This window comes from Pelodiscus sinensis, chromosome 1 (assembly GCF_052426305.1).
Source record: "Pelodiscus sinensis isolate ZL-2025 chromosome 1, ASM5242630v1, whole genome shotgun sequence".
Taxonomy (NCBI): domain Eukaryota; kingdom Metazoa; phylum Chordata; order Testudines; family Trionychidae; genus Pelodiscus; species Pelodiscus sinensis.
In genome coordinates, this window is record NC_143052.1 from 161,478,541 (window position 1) to 161,497,442 (window position 18,902).

The window sequence follows — 18,902 nt, forward strand, 5'->3', positions numbered from 1 at the left end:
CACAGAGGTGCCTTTATCTCGTGGCATACATCAGTGAATTATTTTTATGATCTTATAAACATGAGTTTAAATGTCTTATTTTTAAGAGCTGATTTCATTTGGCTATTCCCAGGCCATGTACATAACAAAGTGCCATTTCCAGCTTTTACAACCACAACTACAAAAGGTAAGATAAATTACTCTTCTTTAGTATATTTAACATCAGGTTGTTTGTTTTTCCTTCTGATGCACCGTTGTATGTACACAACGTTTCTAATGTTCTGTTTCCCTGTTGGAATAATGGGCATCCAAACTTGCCATAGCGGTTCTGGATGGACTGAATAGCATAGTTAGAATACTCCACCTTTGTGCAATTATCAGAAGTTCAGAAAATAACAAAACAAAATATTTAATTGTGGAGCTACTATTGTACCCTTTGAGTGGTGATGTATCCTAGCTAATTCTCATTAGCTAAGCAGAAGGGAGTCTAGTCATTCTTGGGATTGGAGGTCTTTAAGGAAGACTTAAGGTGCTTCTGAAAGTTTGGGTTGGCAGTTGACTAGATGGTTCTCAGTATTCAGCTGATGCCCAAGAAGAACATTAGGCAGCTACTGTGCTACTAAAAGTACCTCATTCGGATTAAATTCATTACCAAGGTCCTATGCACTGGCTATTATTAAAGTGTAGATGGTACATTTCATAGCAATATGCTAGTTAATTCCAGTATCTTTTTGCCCAAATTCTTGCTTTGTCACTGTAAATTCTGTTGATAGTTTCAGCTAGATAAATTATTCTTCACATCCCCAAATCTAAATGCCTTTAAGTAATGTTGCTGGAGCAAATATTCTAGTGTGTTCCACACCAGAGATGGCTGCATTTCAGTGGCTTGCCGAGTGATCTACATATATGTATATAGGTATTCTGTCTATGTAGATCTGTATGTATATAGAAGACTCAGTGCATATTGACCTTGGAAAAAGCCAGTGAACACTTAAAAATAGTCATGAAAAGTGCTGCTGTTTGGTCATTGGTCTAAGCCAGCTTTAAGAATGACCATACTAGGTTTGACCAATGGTCCATCTAGCCCAAAATTCTGTTTTCTTACAGTGCCCAATGCCAGTTTCATAGGGAATTAGCAGAACAGGGCAATCACCCATTGATCCATTTCTCATCATCCAGTCCCAGAATCTGACAGTCGCAGGCTTAGTGACACCAAAAGCATGGGTTTGCATCCTTGGCCATCCTGGCTAATAGCCATTAATGGACCTTATCCTCCATGAACTTATATAATTCTCTTTTGAATACAATTATAACTTTGGCCTTCACAGCATCCCCTGGCAATGAGTTCCACAGGTTGACTGTGTGTTGTGTGATGATTTTTTTCCTTCGTTTGTTTTAAACTTCCTGACTATTAATTTAATTGGGTGAGCTGTTTCTTGTGTTTGTGAAAGGGTAAATAACACTTTATCTCCACACCATTCATGACCTGTAACATATTCCCTCCCCTTAGTCATTTCTCTTCAAAGCTGAATAGTCCACTCTTTTAAATCTCTTCTCATAAGGAAGCTAAAAACAGTGCCAGGAGAAACAAGAAACTTCAATCTGCAGAGAAGCCTCCTGTCACCTAGTAATTAATGAATAGTGGTTTTTTTTCCAGATTACAGTGCATTCTGCAGCATATATCAGAATTTCAGTTTCAAGACTTTACTCCTAGTTATGCATCATTATAGCACCCTAAATTATTCATGTCCCTCCTTGGTATTCACTAGAATAATACAAAATCTGCAGAGTTCAAGTAACTGTGGGCTCACAAACCTGGAACCTGCAATGTTTGTGGATAGAAATTGTCAGCAGCACACATGCTACTTCAAGACACCTTGTTATGCAGAAGGGAAAAAAAGAATCCTCGTCATCTTTCCCTTCACAGTAATAGACTTTTTTTTAGCTGGAGGGGGTCTATCCCGACAAGGTACATTGAAGACTTCAATTAGCATCCACCCAACAGTTGAACAGATATTCAAACCTGGCCTAAGATTTGTAAAATAAGTTAATGTTATCAGGGTGTTTGAATCTGTGTAGCAACACTGCATGCAACCCTTAAGTTGACTACATTTATTTATTTGTTAGCATGTTCCCTCATCACCCTGTTCGTCATTCTTCTACTTGTGCCATTCTTTAGTTTTTCCTCATTTGTGTGTCCTCTTGATCATACTGATTTCTCTGAAAGATCCAGTATGAGTTTTTGTAAATTGTTTGTGTGCCTTTGGAACCCTTAAGGAACTTAGTAAATTACATTGCTGTACTGAAAAGGCTATTTAAAAGTACTTATGGGATTTGTTTGCTTACAGATCATGAAATTTCAACATTTCCATCAACAACCATGGCTATCACAGGTAAAATATTTCATCTGATCTTTCTGCTCTTCGGTTCTTATCTGTACTTAACTTGTTCTTAAGCATCAGATACTCAATGAGGCAAGACTGAGAATTATAGTTCCATGTGTGTTTATGATGCAGTGGTACCCACTCACGCTGAAAGGGTTTTCTTCAGTCTGGTGACTACCATATTGTCTATGATCTTAATCAAGTAAGTCAGAGAAAGCATGACACAAATCTTGGAAAAATTCTCTATTGATTTTACTTGAGATGTCAAAAAAAATGTGTTGAATACTGAATAGAATTGTTACACACATTTACTGAATTAAAAAAAATAAAATAAAATACTTTGCAAAAATTATATTCCTAATAAGGTAATTGATATGGTGGTGATAGAGAAGAAAGTGACCCATTGATAAACTTATTCCTTCACTCAAACATCGTAAGAGAATGTCTTAACTATTAATGAGCTATGTGTTTCATATTCAATGCATTAGTGAATACACCAGACATTCACAAATATGAACTTCCTACCTTCACTGTCAGGTTTCTTAATTTCAATTTCCTTTTGGTCCAGTTCCGCATCCCTTCATTCAAATGGTACAACATGACTTGTGGAAGGTAAAATTAATTTCATGTGTGGTTACAGGCAGTCCCCGGGTTACCTACAAGATAGGGACTGTAGGTTTGTTCTTAAGTTGAATTTGTACTTAAGTCGGAACTGCCCCGGGCTTCCTGGAATCAGCATCTGATCAGTTTCAACAGCAGCTGAATCTGGACGCCTGGGACAGAGCAGCTGGGGTGCTGCCGGGTAGGTCCCCGCAGTGCCGCACCTCGGCGCTACTGGACCAACCTGGCAGCACCCCAGCTGCTGTACCCCAGGTGTCCCCAAGTCAGCTGCTGCTGAAACTGATCAGCGGCTGATTCCAGGAAGCCCGGGGCAGAGCAACTCTGCCTCGGGCTTCCTGTAGTCAGCCATTGGTTGGTTTCAGCAGCGGCTGACTTGGGGATGCCTGGGGCAGAGCAGCTGGGGTGCTGCTGGGTTGGTCCAGTAGCGCCGCTCCTCGGCACTACTGGACCAACCCAGCAGCACCCCAAGTGCTCTGCCCCAGGTGTCCTGATTCAGCCGCTGCTGAAACTGACCAGCAGCAGCTGAATCATGATGCCAGGGGCAGAGCAGCTGGGGTGCTGCCGGGTTGGTCCAGTAGTGCTGAGGAACCAACCGGCAGTGCCCCAGCTGCTCTACCACAGGCGTCCGCGAGAAAAGTCTGGTCTGCTGGGGGGGGGGGGGGCACTAACTGCACCCCCCCCCCCAGCAGACCAGGGAGACACGGGCGGCGGGACCGAGATGCGCCGCAGTCCCGCCGCCCGGGTCCTCCGCGGCTTCGCTCCATGTCTCCCTGGTCTGCTGGGGGGCCAGGGAGACGCGAGCAAAGCCGCAGAGGACCGGGGTGGCGGGACCGCGGCGCATCTGGGTGGTCCTGCCGCCCGCGTCCTCCGTGGCTTTGCTTCGCGTCTCCCTGGTCTGCTGGCCCCCCCGCCCCCCCCCCAGCAGACCAGGGAGACACGGAGTAGCTTTTCTCTCCCCGGAGGACGCGGGCGGTGGGACCACGGCGCATCTGGGCAGTCTCGCCGCCCGCGTCCTCCGGAGCGAGAAAAGCCCCGTTTGTAAGTACCCCGGGGACTGCCTGTATTAGTTAACACGGAAATCCAAAAATAGTAGTTTAAAAACCAGTTGATTATGAACTCACCATTGTAGATTCATGGATAAGTAACCCATATATATTAGCATGGGCTACATGTATTATGACAAAATGGTGGAATTATTAACTAGACCTATTAAGTGATCGCTACAGAAAGAAAAAAGCATAGAAATAATGGTATAATTTTCATCTGTATCAGTTATTGTGTCCTGCCTCTTCTTTTGGAAGGGTTTGGTAAACAGCAGGTTTGCATGGTGAACCAATATGTCAAGGCTAACACTGCAAAGACCTTGCTTGACTCAACTGAAAGTAGAAATAAAGAATATACAGTACTCACCTCACAAATAAACATCACAAACCCCAATACTTAAAAATAGTGCATGCAGCTAGCCTGTTCAAAACCATAATTGTATTATTAACCACAGCATCCTGCTCTAGCTGTCTTGTTAATTTGCTAAATTTATTTACTGTATCCACTCTTAAACGTAAATAAACTTAGAACAGAGTCTCCAATGATATGTTAGCACTGGGCCAAGTACAATGGTCTTGAGCTTGGTTGGTTCCTCTAGGAATGGTGGTAGTAGTTACTAATGGAATTAGTAATAAATAAAGGATACCATGAACTAAATGCCTTATCACATTTTTTTAAATAGAACTTCCAAGTGTATCTTCAACTTCCCTAACCTTCACAAGTCCAGTAACCTCCAAGCCTGTTTCCACTGCACAAAGTAAGTATTATTCAGGCTCATTCTTGTGTCTGAGATATTTTCTGTATTGCTGCACGGATTTAAGAAGAAAGTTCAGTATAGACAGACACGATATACCTGACAACATCTGTTTTTTGGCACATATGTGCTTAACTTGCATTTAAACCTAGGTATAATCCTATTTCATACTGTGTTACAATTGGGTAGTTTGAAGTGTAATTGATCCAAAAAAAGGTATTACTGCACCCACCTTTGCAGTTGGCTGATTAAAAACAACCTAGTAGATGACCATTTAACAACAAACTACTATGAGAAATTAGTTATGATATAGTAGTATGTATTGTGTTTCCGAAAATATGGTCCAGCTTCAGAAGGTGAATTGACCAAAAATACTCTGTGTGTCTGTGCATGTATATATTATAATTCAAAAGACAGTTATTTTTTCATATATCTCACAGATACTGAAAGCTCAAACCAAGTATTGCAGCACCAGAGCATACAAAGTGCCTAGAGAAATAAAATATTTATAATCTATGACTCAACTTAGTGATTCCCTATCTTCCTCTGTGGCAGTCTTAGTGGATCTTGCTGACACTTGGGTTTGCACGGTGAAATATGACTCCACCAATGTTCCCTATAAGCTGTGTGCTTGGGCGACAGCCAAGGAGAGAGTCAAAAGCAGCCCAGTTGATGAGCCCACAGCCAGCTGCATTTGTTTCTATTGATGGTGCGTATCCACACATGTCTTGGTGGACATAACATTTATTCTACACATGGATGGAGAGAACTTTGGACTCTACTGGAAGCAGAACTTGACAAAATTGTTCACAAATCTTTTTTGGTTAAAAAATATGCAGATTCAGCTACTCCAAAACATTTTGTGAATTTTGCCATCGTGCTTAAGTAAAAAAGACTAAGAAAGTCAAAAAGATTTTACTTCTACACTTTCAAGATTAAGCATTTTGATTTTTTTTGTTTTAAATTACCTTTTCTTTAACAAATCCCTTGAATTTTACTTTTTTTTAAAACGAGTATTTAAAAAATGCTCAAAATCAAAACAAAGCATTTAATTTCTGTCTCAAAATTTTTTTGTTTGATCCTAAACTATTTTCCATCCCTTTTTTTGGAATTGCCATTATATCAAAACAAAAAATCTGTTGCTCAACCAACACTAGTTGAAAATGTAATGCAGGGTTTTATTTGGGCTCCCCTGCAGAGATTAGCTCACATCTAATTTCCTGGTCCACATGACAACTACATGAGAATTGCATGAGTCAAAAGCAGACTAAGTTTTGAGCCTCTTCTATGTGGTTTGACCCTAATGGTTTGGTCCTTTCTGGTATCAAGTACAGTGAAACCTTAATTATCCAGCAGTCTGTTAACTGGAAAACGTTAATCAGCATTGTGCCCCCTACCACTGTTGTGAGGCTTCTTACAGCCGGCACTGCTGACTGATATCATCATCAGGTGCCTCCTTCCCACTCAGCTGCCTTGAGCTGCTAGGAGCCCAATCTGCTGATAGGGGGCAGGAGCAGAACAATATGTTTTGTCATCGGGCACATTCAATTCCCCTTGAGTGCCAGGTAATAAAGGTTTCACTGTGCTTCTCTAATAATGCCCTTTTAAAGGGCTGTTTGCATTATGGAGTCTCATTGTCTCTCCCTTCAGCAGTTTGTATGGTCCAGGATTAGGCAGGCATTCTCTCTCTCTCACCTGGGCAGCAATTGGCACATAGTATAATCTAGCACAAATGATACAACCCCTGTGAAGAAATGGGCATGAAGAAGTCAGTTCAACAAACTACTCTAATCACATTTTCCTCCTCAGAACCACACCATGGTCATGGTGTAGAAAGGAAAATACATTTCTATATTACAAGTACAGATGCATTGTCAGCTGTACTGTGGGCACTGGACTTTTGTCATCTTAAACATCACAGAAAGGCCAACGTGACATATCTATGATGGCACGAAATAACTAGGGCAAAAGTGATTGTTTTAAATTTAGCTTCTCCTAGTTATGTGACTCTAGTGCACCCAGTTTGAGATAGTGGGATGTTTCCATGAGAGTTTTTATCCTCTTAATGACAAGCATTCACACATTAAAACTTTTCAGAACATACCAAGGTTTCCTATCTCACAATACACTTTCCTTAGTTCCATATTTACCTGTAATATCAAGCTGACTCAGCAAGAACCCTAAACCTTTGGCTAATTCCACCTCTTGGGTCAAATTAAGCCTTCCAGGAGACTGCATTATTCCTGTGAAAGTCAATGGGAACTGCCTCCACTTTCTGAACAGATGAATCTGGCCTGAAATATATAAAGGTACCTTTACAAGCTTTACACACCCAAATTTACATATGATGGCAAAAGTCCCACATCCTTGATTGTGGTATTGCAAATATTCCTTAAATGGTGGAGTCATGCAAATTATCTCCGTTTTACAATATTAACCTAAACATGTAGACCGGCTTTGGCAACCTGGTTAAGTGGTGACATCAGAAGAAGAAAGTGAATGTCTTAGTACTTAAGAGAAGGTAAAAAGGTAATGCAAAATAAAATGCAGAGTCAAAACATAATGCAAAGACATAGAAATAGTAGAAAGTGGCGGGGCAGGGGGGAAACATGACAAAGCATGACTCTGCCAGCTGGACTATGTGGAGGCCACCAAATTGCTGCCAGATAAAATGTGTAATCTTGAAAGCTTGTCTTTCTGACCAACAGAAGTTAGCCCAAGAAAAGATATGGCCTCACCTTCCCTGTGTCGCAAATAAAATGTTACCTTTCTAGGTTTGCTTTGCAATATGCAAATATAAATAAGTGAGAAATCCAAATAAGGCTTCAACTACACTACAAATATAAATCGAGTCTGCTATTCTAAGTAGAACATTTTATAGCTGGCTCAGGAACCCCTGGTAAAAAGCTGTGGTGTAAACAGGACTTCTGCATGTCTTGTTTCCTGTGCACAGGGTCCAGCGGTGTTGTAGCTGGTTCTACTCACACAGTTATAGTTGTGCAATAGAAAGGGTTATTGGGTAGCTGAGTGACCCAGCACTTTGCATAACACAGCTCCTTTCTCTCTAATAACTTACCCACTTCTTTCCATGCCAATGTCATCATAGAATAGTGATAGAAATGTAGCCGTGTTAGTCTGGTGTAGCTGAAACAAAATACAGGACTATGTAGCACTTTAAAGACTAACAAGATGGTTTATTAGATGATGAGCTTTCGTGGGCCAGACCCACTTCCTCAGATCAAATAGTGGAAGAAAGTAGTCACAACCATATATACCAAAGGATACAATTTAAAAAAATGAACACATATGAAAAGGACAAATCAAATTTCAGAACAGAAGGGGGATGCCAGGGGGGTGAAAGTAAATGTCTGTGAGCTAATGGTATTAGAGGTGATAATTGGGGAGGCTATCTTTGTAATGGGTAAGATAGCCAGAGTCTTTGTTGAGCCCCCCGCGTATAGTGTTGAATTTTAGCATGAATGACAGTGTCTTCGCCAAAGGATCAATGCCCACGAAACAGATATTAGACAGGATCACAAAGAAAAAACAGTTTCTTGCCATTTCAACCAGAAAGGACACTGTCTCAACAACTTAATTACCTGCATCCTGCTTCAGAAGCCTTTTAAATCTGCACTTGAAAGGGAATCCTGTGAACTGTCATTCATGCTAAAATTCGACACTTTACGCGGGGGGTTCAACAAAGACTCTGGCTATCTTACCCATTACAAAGATAGCCTCCCCAATTATCACCTCTAATACCATTAGCTCACAGACATTTACTTTCACCCCCCCCCCGGTATCCCCCTTCTGTTCTGAAATTTGATTTGTCCTTTTCATATGTGTTCATTTTTTTAAATTGTATCCTTTGGTATATATGGTTGTGACTACTTTCTTCCACTATTTGATCTGAGGAAGTGGGTCTGGCCCACAAAAGCTCATAATCTAATAAACCATCTTGTTAGCTTTTAAAGTGCTACATAGTCCTGTATTTTGTTTCAATGTCATCATAGGCTTCTTCAGAAAAGTCTTCGGAGGAAGCTGAGTTACTGAGCAGAGGATTTTCCCTCTAAATCCTCATTAGTGTAAAAGTCGTTTGATTCAACTTCTTATTTCACAGCACTCTTAATGAGCATCTAGGAGACAGCTGGTGTAAGGAGATTGATGCAAGCAGAAAGCACACACAAATAGATTGTAAGACTCAGAGGGGGCAGTGTTGGAGCTCTTGCAACTGCAGCCTGTTTTCTGCTTAGCTTTCATGTTAATCTCTCCTGCGCAGGACCTGGAGACACTTGCATTTTGAGTGTTAGGTAATAGCTTTGTTTCACTTTCTCAGGCTTGCAAGCATTCTCAGATGCCTTACTGCCATTCTTGCAGAATCAGACAAGTGTCAGGAAGGACTGGCATTTTTAGCAAGTCTCAAATGAACCATGTGGGAGAATCGCTTGCGCTCTGCCTCAGTTTCAGTGTCTGACAAATAACTGGTTCAGCTCTAGACTGTTTACCATTTTACTTGATTCTTTTTAACTTGTTAAATGGAGAATTGCAAGTGGGTTTCAAAGAGGGTCCTGACACACCACCTGAACATGGTATTGCTAGAGACTGATCAAGGACAGGTTGGTTTCATACATGTTCAGGCAGATGTATGTCTGGCTTCAGTTTTGAACAAGCCCCAAAACTCAATTTAAACCCCTAAGCTTTCATTGATTTTCCTATTGAAATGGTAAATCAGTCCAGATTTTTGGAAAACTCAGACTGGATTCCTTAAAAATTTTCCCAAATCTGACACAGCTCATACTGTGCTCCTGTGATATGACAAATCCCAAACCTTGCTTTGGGTTTCTGTAAAGAAAGATCCATCCAGGTCGTCTTCATGATTGTCTAAACTAACCAAAATTGTTGATAAATGTAGAAAAAAGGAATTAATCATCATCCAGTCTGGAGACAGGAGAGGTAAGCCTGTTTTCTAGCACAACTTTTGCAAACTGTTTGTTTTCCAACAGGCCAGTTTGATTCTACCACAGACATAGTACGTTATACCAATGCCACAGCTTCCAGTGAGAGTGAAACATCACAGCGTAAGTAGACCGCTATCTCTCTAGTTATATTTTTCTTTGTAAGATTTCATTAAATAAAAGATTCTGGATAAAGGAGGATGGCAACTGCTTATGTATCAATGCAAACTTAGCAATATTAAACTTAAAAAAACAACCAATAGTCTGGTAGCACTTTAAAGACTAACAAAACATATAGATGGTAGCTCGAGCTTTCATGGAAATCCATCAACTTCACAAAGAAACTCGCACAGATCCAAACTGACATGCCCACAAAAGCTCATGCTGCCATCTACATGTTTTGTTAGTCTTTAAAGTGCTACCAGACTATTTGTTGTTTTTTTAAGTTTATCCTGTACAGACTAACTTGACTACCCCCTGACGTTACCTAATGTTGTGCTTCAAATTGAGAGAGACCTAGGAACTCTCTCCAATGGCAGAGAGTAGCCCAATCTCAATTCGCCCATTGAACCATTGGTCTTTGTGCTGAGTGTTAACATTTGTGCTGATAACTATTAGGATATAGACTCTAGAAAACAGGGTGATGCCCCTAATTTATTTCTTCTGGGGGATCAGGTTGCAATGGTTTTCAGTCATTAGTCAGGGAAAAACCAGTGACCTGGATACAAAAGATTTCCTAGCTCACAATCATTCTCCTGAGCCAGCTAGTCTCCAAGTAGTACCATTTTCATAAGCTGTAATATTTGCAGGTTAAGGCATGAGTGCTGCCTTGCAAGCTGAGAGAAGAAATTCCCTGTGGCATGTTATTCAGTTCCTAAGATGGGGTGGTTGTGGTGGTGGTGTTTTTTTTTTTTTTTTTTTTTTGTGAACTTTAGAATCAAACAAGCTAATATTGATCTCTCACACCAAATCTGTTTGACACATGTTCCTGAATGTTACTTTGTGTTCTAATGCAAAGTCTGATGTTGGATGAACATGGGGCTGTATTCTTGACAGGAATGCCTAATGTGTTTTTGCTTCCCCCTCCATCAATAGATTTATTTCCACACACTTAAAAGAATTTAGAGCCTTAGGGAAAAAAGACTTGCAACAAAAATATGTTTCTTGAACTGACCTGGGTGAACAGTTAGCACATGAATTAATACTTTCTCTAGTCCATTGACTTCAGGCTTATGGATCTGAATTTATGCAAGCTGCAGCTAGGCAAACTGTGACCTAAAACAGGTAGCATCTCATTTTTCTGCTTGTGTGATCACTCCTAAGTGTAATTGCTAGGCCACAGACTAGATGAATCCAGAGTTGGAAATGGGTTTGATGATCTTTGTAGTAAATATTCAAACCCCACGTTTACCTAGTCCTCTCTACCTCCACCTTAGGCATCCCAACTCAAGCTCCTGTGATGAGTGTCTGTGGTCTGAATTAGCATCAAACAGCCTCTTGAAGCACACATAAGTAATAACTTGATAACAAAATATATCAATAACAAAATATATCAAAAGACATTCATGTCTTTTAGCTTTTTTAGAGTTTCTGTTTGTCATGACAAGGACTACTGAGGTACTGGAACAGAAGAACAAGGCATGAGTTTGTCAAAAGTTATGTAGAGTTGTTGGTTTAAATATAGCTCTAGACAGCAGTGACTATAAATGGTTTCCATATCTGATATCATTGGTGGCCTATGCAAAATGGGTCAGGTTTTAGTTTATGGTTGACAGGATGACACATCTTAGAAACCACCACCTCACATGGCATTACTTGGTGACGTTTTGTCTTAGCAGAGAAGGCAAATACTGAAAAGTCTGGAATCTGTGGGTTCATGTCAGGTTTGTGGCTCACTGATAAGGCACTTAAAAGTAAGCGGTTTCTGCCTAAGCTCTGTGTGGGTCGTTACATGCAGGACTTGAGTCTCTAGGCGTGTCAGTGCAGGGACTTTCCTCAGCTTCAAAATAAAAAATAAAAATCTTTAAAAAATAAGATACGGCATAAGTTAAGATAGAGAGGTTTGGGGGCAGAACTAACATATTAAATGTATTAAAGGCGAACGCAAACTAAGCAAAGAGTAGCAATGAGTTACTGACACACCTGAATGGGATAATGTCTTAAGCTTTAGCTAAACAATGGACAAACACTACAAAAAGGCAGGAGAGTTATATCAGGTATATTCCTTTTTGACCAAGTTGGTGAATCGGCAGTGTGTAGGATATATTAACAATAATATTTCCTTTCTTTCACTCTTGACTTGTTTTGTATACTTAGATTGCAGTTCTTCGGGGTTGGGAGGAGTGTCTGTTGACTGTCTTTACATAGAGTCTAGCCCCATGAGGTCCTGATCCCACTTGAATCCTTTCTATGTGCTGCCATAATACAAATAGACAACACTAATAAATATGTAATGCTGTTCATATTGCTGCTTTATAGAGCAATTAAGAGAGCTCAATAAATAAGTATGTGTGGTGTTTTATATAATGCTCATCCCCATGGGAAATTAAGCGCCTACTCTGTTTGGATAAAAAAGACCTTGTGTAAACTTCCATCTAAAAGAGTGGTGGGCAACCTGAATCCCACGGGCTGCATACGACCCAAAGGGGTTTTATGAGCAGCCCATGCACCCGCTCTCTGCCCCTTCTTCCATGCCTCAGCAGATTTGTGGCATTCAAGCTCTGGAAGGGAGAGGAGGAGCAGAGAAAGGGCACAAATGAGTCAATTCCTGGTGCTCCAGAAGACCAGGGAGGGAGAGGGAGAAGCAGGCATGGGACATGGTTGAGAGAGGAGGCAGGGCAGAGGCCAGGCAGGAACTCGATGTTGTGAAGTAAGTGTAAATGTTTCATTTTTATTTTTTGAAGTTGATGACAGTTTTATTAATATATGAATGATTAAAGCATTTTGAATTGTTTTGAAATATTCAGCATGTCATGTACTAATGTATTTAATCTTATTCTTGGGGTCATGGTTAGTGCACATGACTGATTTCAATCTTTCAGCCCACTCGGTAGACTTGGTTGCCCATTGCTGATCTAAAATTTGAATTGGATTTTTTTAAAGGATTCACAATATTTGATTAAGTTATTAAAAATTTTGCTGACTTCTCTGTTCTGGTCAGAACCAAAAGTCACATATCGTGGAAGCCTCATATGAAGATAGGGATTTTTTTTTCTTTTACCTGTTCAATTATTTAATCTCTTAAGGGTACGTCTACATTTACTCCCTAGTTCAGACTAGTGATGCTAATGTAGGCGACCGAAATTGCTAATGAAGCGGGGATTTAAATATCCCACGCTTCATTAGCAAGATCTCGCCGGCGTGCTAGTTCGAATTACAGCTGATTCAAATGAGGAAGTGTGTGCCGGGACGCAATAGTTTGAACCAAAGCCCTTGGTACGAACTAATGTTACTCCTCGTGTTTATACTTGAGTCTATTATGTTTAGATACCAGTCACTATACCTACATTTTTTAGGCTGGTCTGCTCTTTTGTTTACTCCCAGAAACTAGAAGAGAAAAGGGCATAAACTGAGCCTAGTATTGCTGTAATTAATGGCTTGTAAAGTAACTACTGAAAATTGATTGTTTTTTATATAGGGTTGAGTGATTCTACTACAGTAGCCCAATACAGCAACGTGAACACAACCCTCTCCAGGGAAAATGTAACCCTGCCACACCGTAAGTGCAGGGGCAGATGTAGAATTGCATGTAGTTGTGGGGTTATATTATTGGCTCTGCTACAATACTCAGTTATATCTGGTAACTCACTTGATATTTCTAGGTCTCAATTTCTCCATCTGCACAGCAAGTGAAATGGTTACTTCTCCCAGAAGTTCTGTGTGACTAAAGTCACTGTTTATTGGAGATTTTTTTTAATTGTGAATTTGTATTAAATGTTGTTTATATCAAATTTAGATCTTGGGTCCAAACTTAAGTTGACTTTGTCCCCTTGAATGAAAGTGGGCACTCAGCTTCGGGCAGTTGATTTCCAGGCTGCCATGAGCTATATACAGGCAGTCCCCGGGTTACATGGATTCGACTTACATCGGATCCCTACTTACAAATGGGGTGAGGTAACCCGGCACTAGCTGCTTCCCCCCAGCAGACCAGGGAGACGCGAAGCTAGCGCGCCCCCCCCCCCCAGCAGACCAGGGAGACGCGGAGCGGCTTTTCTCAGCAGACACCTCAGCTTGAGAATAAAGGACTGAGGGAAGTAAGGTGTGGGAGAATAAAACTGAGCTCTAGAGAAATGTTTGGCTAGAGTTTCCCCTACAATATGTACCAGTTCCGACTTACATACAAATTCAACTTAAGAACAAACCTACAGTCCCTATCTTGTACGTAATCCGGGGACTGCCTGTAAGTGACTTCTAAACATCATAGTCAGTGACGTCAAACACATTGTTTACATTATATGTCTGTCTCTTCTTAGGCACCCTATCTTCCAACACAATTGTTGATCCAGTTTCATTTACTAATCTCAGTGGTTTATCGACTATAAGGAATTTGGCTAATGGTACAGGTAATCTACTCATTCAAAATTATTTCCTTAACAGGGACCACCATGGGCCCCTGGACCAGGGGGTTAGTGGTTCCACCCTCCCAGAAGGGGTGGGGTCTCTGGTGGAAGGGATGGGAAGCCCTCTGAATCACCAGACCCAAGGGTAATTGCCCCCTTTGCTTCCCTCCAACGGCAGGCCTGCTTCTTCATAAATATTTGTTTGCATATAAGAACATGAGAGAGTAATCCTCAGAGCTTTGGGTAGTTATACTCGTAGTAAAAAACCAACCAAAAAAGGAACAGACCAGTATATGAAGGTCTAATGACAATTCTTATCTTCACAGTGTAGATAATCACAGGGGCTTTTGATATGTCTATCCTAGCCCATCTTGAGCAAAATAGTATATTGAGTGTGCTACTTGTGAGTAGCCACCAATAACTGAAAGATGATATCGGTTTGTGACGTTTCATGCACTGCAACTTTAAACAATATGACACACTTATAGAATTCCACAAATATATCAGTAAGTTACTGGTATTTATCCTCCTCCCCCCCTCCCTTTGATTGCTAGTGGACTAACAACATAGCTTTTATGCTAAAATATCATTAATTTATTTCACATCCATTATGATGCAGTAGTTTTCATTGGAGGTAATAATGATAATGCTGAGTTTGTGGCTGTGATGTCCCTGGCAGGAATGTCAGGATGTTGTACCTTGTAACCATCATACAAACCAGAATGTGTTCCAGAAATGTGTAAATGAAAAGTTACAGCAAGTTTCCCGTACTACTTGTAGTACAGTGAGCAGAGCTATTACTGCTTATGGGTAGAGGGAAAACAACAGTGAGCTAAAGTTAATAGTTGGAGGGACAGGTTGTAAACTTTTCATTCACATTAAAAGAGCAGTCAGTCACACGAGTAGTTGAATTGACTCACATGGACTAGTGTGGTGAGCAACTGCACAACAGTGTGAATAATGAGTTCACACCCTGGTCCACAGTAAGTAAGAGGGATTTTCTTGCTGCCATCCTTCATAACTTGTATCGCAATCAGACCCAATTTTTTTTGCAACTCTGCATTATTGGTGTTACCTTAAATTATTTTGAGCCTTCGGTTAGCTCAGTATTGACTTAGAGCTAGAGCATCATGGAACATATTCAACAGCACTGGAAGTCTGGTAGAATTAACTAACACACCCACACAACATGCATGAACCTGGTGTGCATTCTCTGAGGGGGCTGTGTTTGGTTAGCCACACAGAGAATCTTTTCAGGACACAATCTCTACTTAATATTTGAAATATTTGTAACTGGTTTGGGGAAAATATAGGAAAACTAGGTCTGTCCCCCCAGGTTTGGTGCAGATGGAAATCTGAGGGTATGTCTAGACTACATGGTTCCGTCGACGGAGCCATGTGTAAACTAGTTTACCAGGCATAGGCAAAGAAGCAGGGATTTAAATAATCCCCGCTTCATTAAAATAAACATGGTTGCCGCGCTGTGCCGACGATCAGCTGATCTGGCACAGCGCGGCAGTCTAGACATAGATCTGTCGGCTGGGGAAGCCTTTGCCAATAGATCCCTTATACCTCATGAAATGAGGTTTACAGGATCGGTAATAATCGGAAATTCCCTTTTGGGGGCGGGGGAGGAGGGCTGTGTTTCCATGCCTTGGAATTATAGCGTTTTCTCTGCCTTTTTCAGGTACCAAGGTGAAACCAGAGAATGTTCATTTCTCCTGGCCAGCAGTTGTAGCAATCTTGCTTCTGTTATGCTCTTTTCTAATCCTTTTAGGAATCAGAAAATGGTGTCTGTACCAAAAAGAAATGTAAGTATTAGTATAAAAAATGGTGAGGAGAAATAGAGATGTTAGTATGAGCTCCAACAAAAAGTTTCAGACTCAAGTTCAGATCAATTTCATTTGTGTACATTAATAGAAACAAAAAATATGGAAATACTGTTGTGTGACATGTAACTGAAGATTAGTGTTAAATATCCTTCAGTTTAACTTTCTACATAAGAGAGCTTAGTCTCATTAAATATTTGGGGAAATATAGAGATTGTAAACTAAACCTCTTTAAACATACTCTGGCTATTCTGGATAAGCAGTTAACTGCAGTAAAGTTGTATTGATCCTTGGATTGTTAACCCCTTGAGACAGGGCATTTGTTTTATTGAGGGTTGTAAATTTCCATGTGCAGCTGTAAATCTTTGTAAATGTGTTTCCATATATATCAATGCAAGTAACAGTTTGCATCCTTATTCACCATCTCAAGGAGTAAAAAATGTGTGTTGCACACAGAGGTGGGAGGGGTGGGGGACAAGAGAGCTCACATTAATGCCAGAACATCATTTTGAGCCACAGAATAGATTAACAGGGGTGGGGAACCTTTTTTGGGCCGGTGGAGCAGAGAGGGGGCCTGACCCACAGAAAAATCAGTTGGGGGTGTATACAAGTGAGAAAGGAGAAGGAGAAAGCCACTCCCCACATTCCCCTTGCACACCACAGTTTAGGAGGACCCAGGCTCCTAGATTTTGTGTGCTCCACCTCATGCGGGTGGATGCCAGGGGTGCTGGAGCACCAGTGCAGGCTCCCCAATGCTGAGCCTCGGGGGTCGGATCCAGGCAAGCTGGGGGCCGCATCCGGCCCCCGGGCCTGAGGTTCCCACCCCTGGAGTTAGAATATGAAGGTGAGAGAACAACCTTGAGCTCTATAAAATGTTAGAGAAGAAAGAAGCCAAAATTCTCTCTTACCTTTTGGCTCTCTATTTCTTGCCATTTTCTCTATTAACTTTATATTGATTTTTACATCGTTAGCTGTTGTGTTTTCAACAACTTTTTTTGTTATTCTAGTATGAACAGACCTCCATCTTTCAAGCCCCCACCACCTCCAATAAAGTATGCATCCATGATAGAATCTGATGGAACTACCCAATCCTGCCATGAACTGGAAACTTTGTAATGTTTCTTGGAGTCTTCCTGAACAGTCTTCAAAGAATATTAAATCTTGTCACCCCGTAAGCCTTTTAAGATGCAGGTTGCTGGAGTTCAGTATGAATGACCTATATTCAAAGTCAAACTTCTACACCGACAATGTCAAAAGCAAAGCACTCCAGTGTACGCTTTTTCATCCGTTCCTCTGACAGACTGAAGTCTAACTGAAGCATGTTGAAGTTTACAGGTGCTCAGCTTGGATTGGGTGATCAGATGGGACTATGCTGTCTTAATAATGGGAGTAGATTAGCACATGTGTCACTTTATTAATCTTCCTAGGAAAAATGTTGAAGCCGTTTCTTTTAGTATGCCTATAATGATGATCACTTTAAGTATATGGCAGACATAATTACTCCACAGTCTTAGTGATACTTTGGAAGCTTTCTGACACATGCATGAGCAGTTTTTTAAAATTATAATCTTTCTTACTATACAAATACTGATATATGGTAAGGTTAGCCAATGCTAACCTTTAAAGAGCAGGAGCATTCATTGTAGGTCAATTGTCCACATATATCAGTGGCATCTAATGAGGACTCACCTGGAAAGGCTGAAGGGAAAGGAGGCTGCCGTTTTCCTCTGACGTAAACAGCTAAGAGCACCTGGCTGCGTATCTTGAATCTGCCAGACCAAGAAGAAGTCAGGCTATCCTGCATGTCATCTTGAGTGGGAGACTAAAGGACTGAAATGCATAACCATCCAAAGGGGGGATGATATTGAAACAGTGACTGTTTCCAAGGAAAATAGCAATTGTTCAAAGGTAAAAATATTTTCTGAGGTATATTTTTATTGTATATCAAATATATTGACCTCAGTAGATAAAAAAGAACACCGTTCTTCATTTCTCACTCTTCATTTGTAAATGTGAGCTGAGAGAATCCTGTTGAGAACGGGTTTAGTTCTTGGCATTTGCAAAATATATCTTAATATTGAAGTCAACTTTCAGGCATGTACGAAATCAATCTTCAACTAGGAGCAGTACAATTAATGTAAAGAAATACCATCATAACAAAAGGTTTGTTTCACAAGGAGTCAAAATTCAGACACGATGTGTTGGTTTCGTAATGGAATAAGAGCACTTTCTGCAATAGAAGTGTTGTGGAGTTTACAAGTGCTATTGTATTTTTCTTGGCACAGAAAAGGGATCACCTTTTCCAGGACTGAAATGTATCTACATCAAGTGTGAAACATATATGATTAACTGCACTGAGCCATTCATATAAAGTACAAGACAAAACAAAGAAAAATAATAGCATATTCATTTAAAACTTGAGGGAAAATGTAGAAAAACCCACAAAAATCCCACCCTGAAATGCTGCTAGGCAATGGCTGCAAGCTTTGTTTTAAAAAAAAAAAAAAAAAAAAAAAAAAAAAAAAAAAAAAAAAAAAAAAGAGCAAGGAATTTCCAATGGCTGCCAGTGGTCATTATCATGGTTTTAATAAATGATCCGATCTCCAAGGCTTTCAGGGGAAAATGCCATGTTCATAACTAACTTCATTCCTGGCACCACCCTGGGTTTTCCTTGGAGGTTTTTGATCCAAGCCCAATTTGGACTTCAGGGTTTAGCATAGCACCTATTACTGCTATTCAGAAAAGCTGCCCCATGACATAAATCTGCCTTTCAATATCCA

General features: G+C 40.6%; 1 protein-coding gene across 1 annotated transcript in view; it reads left to right on the plus strand.

Annotated features, from left to right (window-relative positions):
- Positions 1-18,647, plus strand: part of CD96 (CD96 molecule) — a 38,664-nt gene extending 20,017 nt beyond the window's left edge. The window contains exons 8-15 of the mRNA XM_014570360.4: positions 113-166; positions 2,328-2,372; positions 4,711-4,785; positions 9,783-9,857; positions 13,372-13,452; positions 14,207-14,296; positions 15,981-16,104; positions 17,130-18,647. Of these exons, the coding sequence (XP_014425846.4) occupies positions 113-166; positions 2,328-2,372; positions 4,711-4,785; positions 9,783-9,857; positions 13,372-13,452; positions 14,207-14,296; positions 15,981-16,104; positions 17,130-17,238 (653 nt within the window). The 3' untranslated portion in view covers positions 17,239-18,647. The remainder of the gene's footprint in view (positions 1-112; positions 167-2,327; positions 2,373-4,710; positions 4,786-9,782; positions 9,858-13,371; positions 13,453-14,206; positions 14,297-15,980; positions 16,105-17,129) is intronic.
- Positions 18,648-18,902: the final 255 nt, after the last annotated feature.